This window comes from Theobroma umbraticum, unplaced genomic scaffold (genome assembly GCF_002168275.2).
Source record: "Theobroma umbraticum cultivar Fairchild unplaced genomic scaffold, ASM216827v3 scaffold_30.0, whole genome shotgun sequence".
Lineage (NCBI taxonomy): Eukaryota > Viridiplantae > Streptophyta > Magnoliopsida > Malvales > Malvaceae > Theobroma > Theobroma umbraticum.
This window is the reverse complement of record NW_018397254.1, coordinates 4,340,794-4,341,906: the sequence shown is the minus strand read 5'-3', so window position 1 is coordinate 4,341,906 and position 1,113 is coordinate 4,340,794. Positions and strand designations below refer to the sequence as shown.

Sequence of the window (1,113 nt, the reverse complement as noted above, 5' to 3'; positions counted from 1 at the left end):
CTAACAAATTAACCAATATATTTTACTTTAATTAAAAATATAATAGAAATAAATTAAACAAAAAAAGCATTATGTTTGACAAATAAAAAACACCTTTATTTTTATTGAATTTGAGTTTTTGAACTTGAATCAACTTATGTGAATAATAGGTTTTCTACTGGTGACTCCTCTCCATCGTTCCCATCATCGCCTCCGCAAGTCAGGGGACAATTTCAATATAATGTATGCACATGTAGATGTATCGATTTATCCAGTTTAGCTATTGGTTAACAAAGCGGCGATGATGATATAATTTAAATTACATTTTTTAATTTTTAATATATTTTGTATTATTTAATCAAAAATTATATTTTTTATTAAATAAAAGGAAAAATGAGCCATGCTGGGTTCAAAGAAAAAAAAATGGGTAAATTTTCTAACTCAAAACACATATCTTCCATCATTTTTGGTAAAAAAACTCATCAAACTTAAAATAATCTCAAAACAATCTGAATTTCAAATATTTAGATATTAAATTTTTTCTCGTTTTCTCCGCATATTACAATGGAATGGTCTGATTCCCCGTAAAGCCTTTCTCTTTTGCAATTCATTTAAAGTCTTTGACCAATTTTATTTCTGCGTTAGATTTTTGAATATTAAATCTTTTTTTCTTTTCTCAAATTCAACAATGAAGCAATTTGGCTCCTACAATCTGATTCTCAATTATCGAATATTAAATCTTTTTCTGTAATGCAATCTTTATTTCACTTCAAGATTACAAGTAACATTCATATGCAACATCAAAGAAGAACAAGGGGAAAAGAAAAATATTACATCACATGACGCTTGATATTTTATTTGAACCAGAGCTGGAGGCAAACAAGATAAACAAGAAGAAGATCATTTGCATGATGGTTGATCATTTGACCTTCGTGACTTTTGCGAGGCAGTTGTCCGCGGGCCTTGGAAGAGGTAAATACACCATTGGGCCTCCAGGATTTATTCGTTCAAGTCTGCAAATTAAACAAAGAAAATAAATCTTTTGGGCCAATGGAAACTAAGGTTTGATTAGTAACCAAGTATTGTTCCATAACTCACTTGTAGTTTAGGAGAAAATAATGAAGGAAAATGGAG

General features: G+C 29.5%; 1 protein-coding gene across 1 annotated transcript in view; it reads right to left on the bottom strand.

Moving 5' to 3' along the window:
- Positions 1-898: 898 nt before the first annotated feature.
- Positions 899-1,113, bottom strand: part of LOC110423469 (7,8-epoxymelianol synthase CYP88A154-like) — an 871-nt gene continuing 656 nt past the window's right edge. The window contains exons 4-5 of the mRNA XM_021437687.2: positions 1,078-1,113; positions 899-992 (exon numbers count right to left, since the gene is read on the bottom strand). The exon at positions 1,078-1,113 is cut by the window's right edge and continues 86 nt beyond it. Coding sequence (XP_021293362.2) covers positions 899-992; positions 1,078-1,113 — 130 coding nt within the window. The remainder of the gene's footprint in view (positions 993-1,077) is intronic.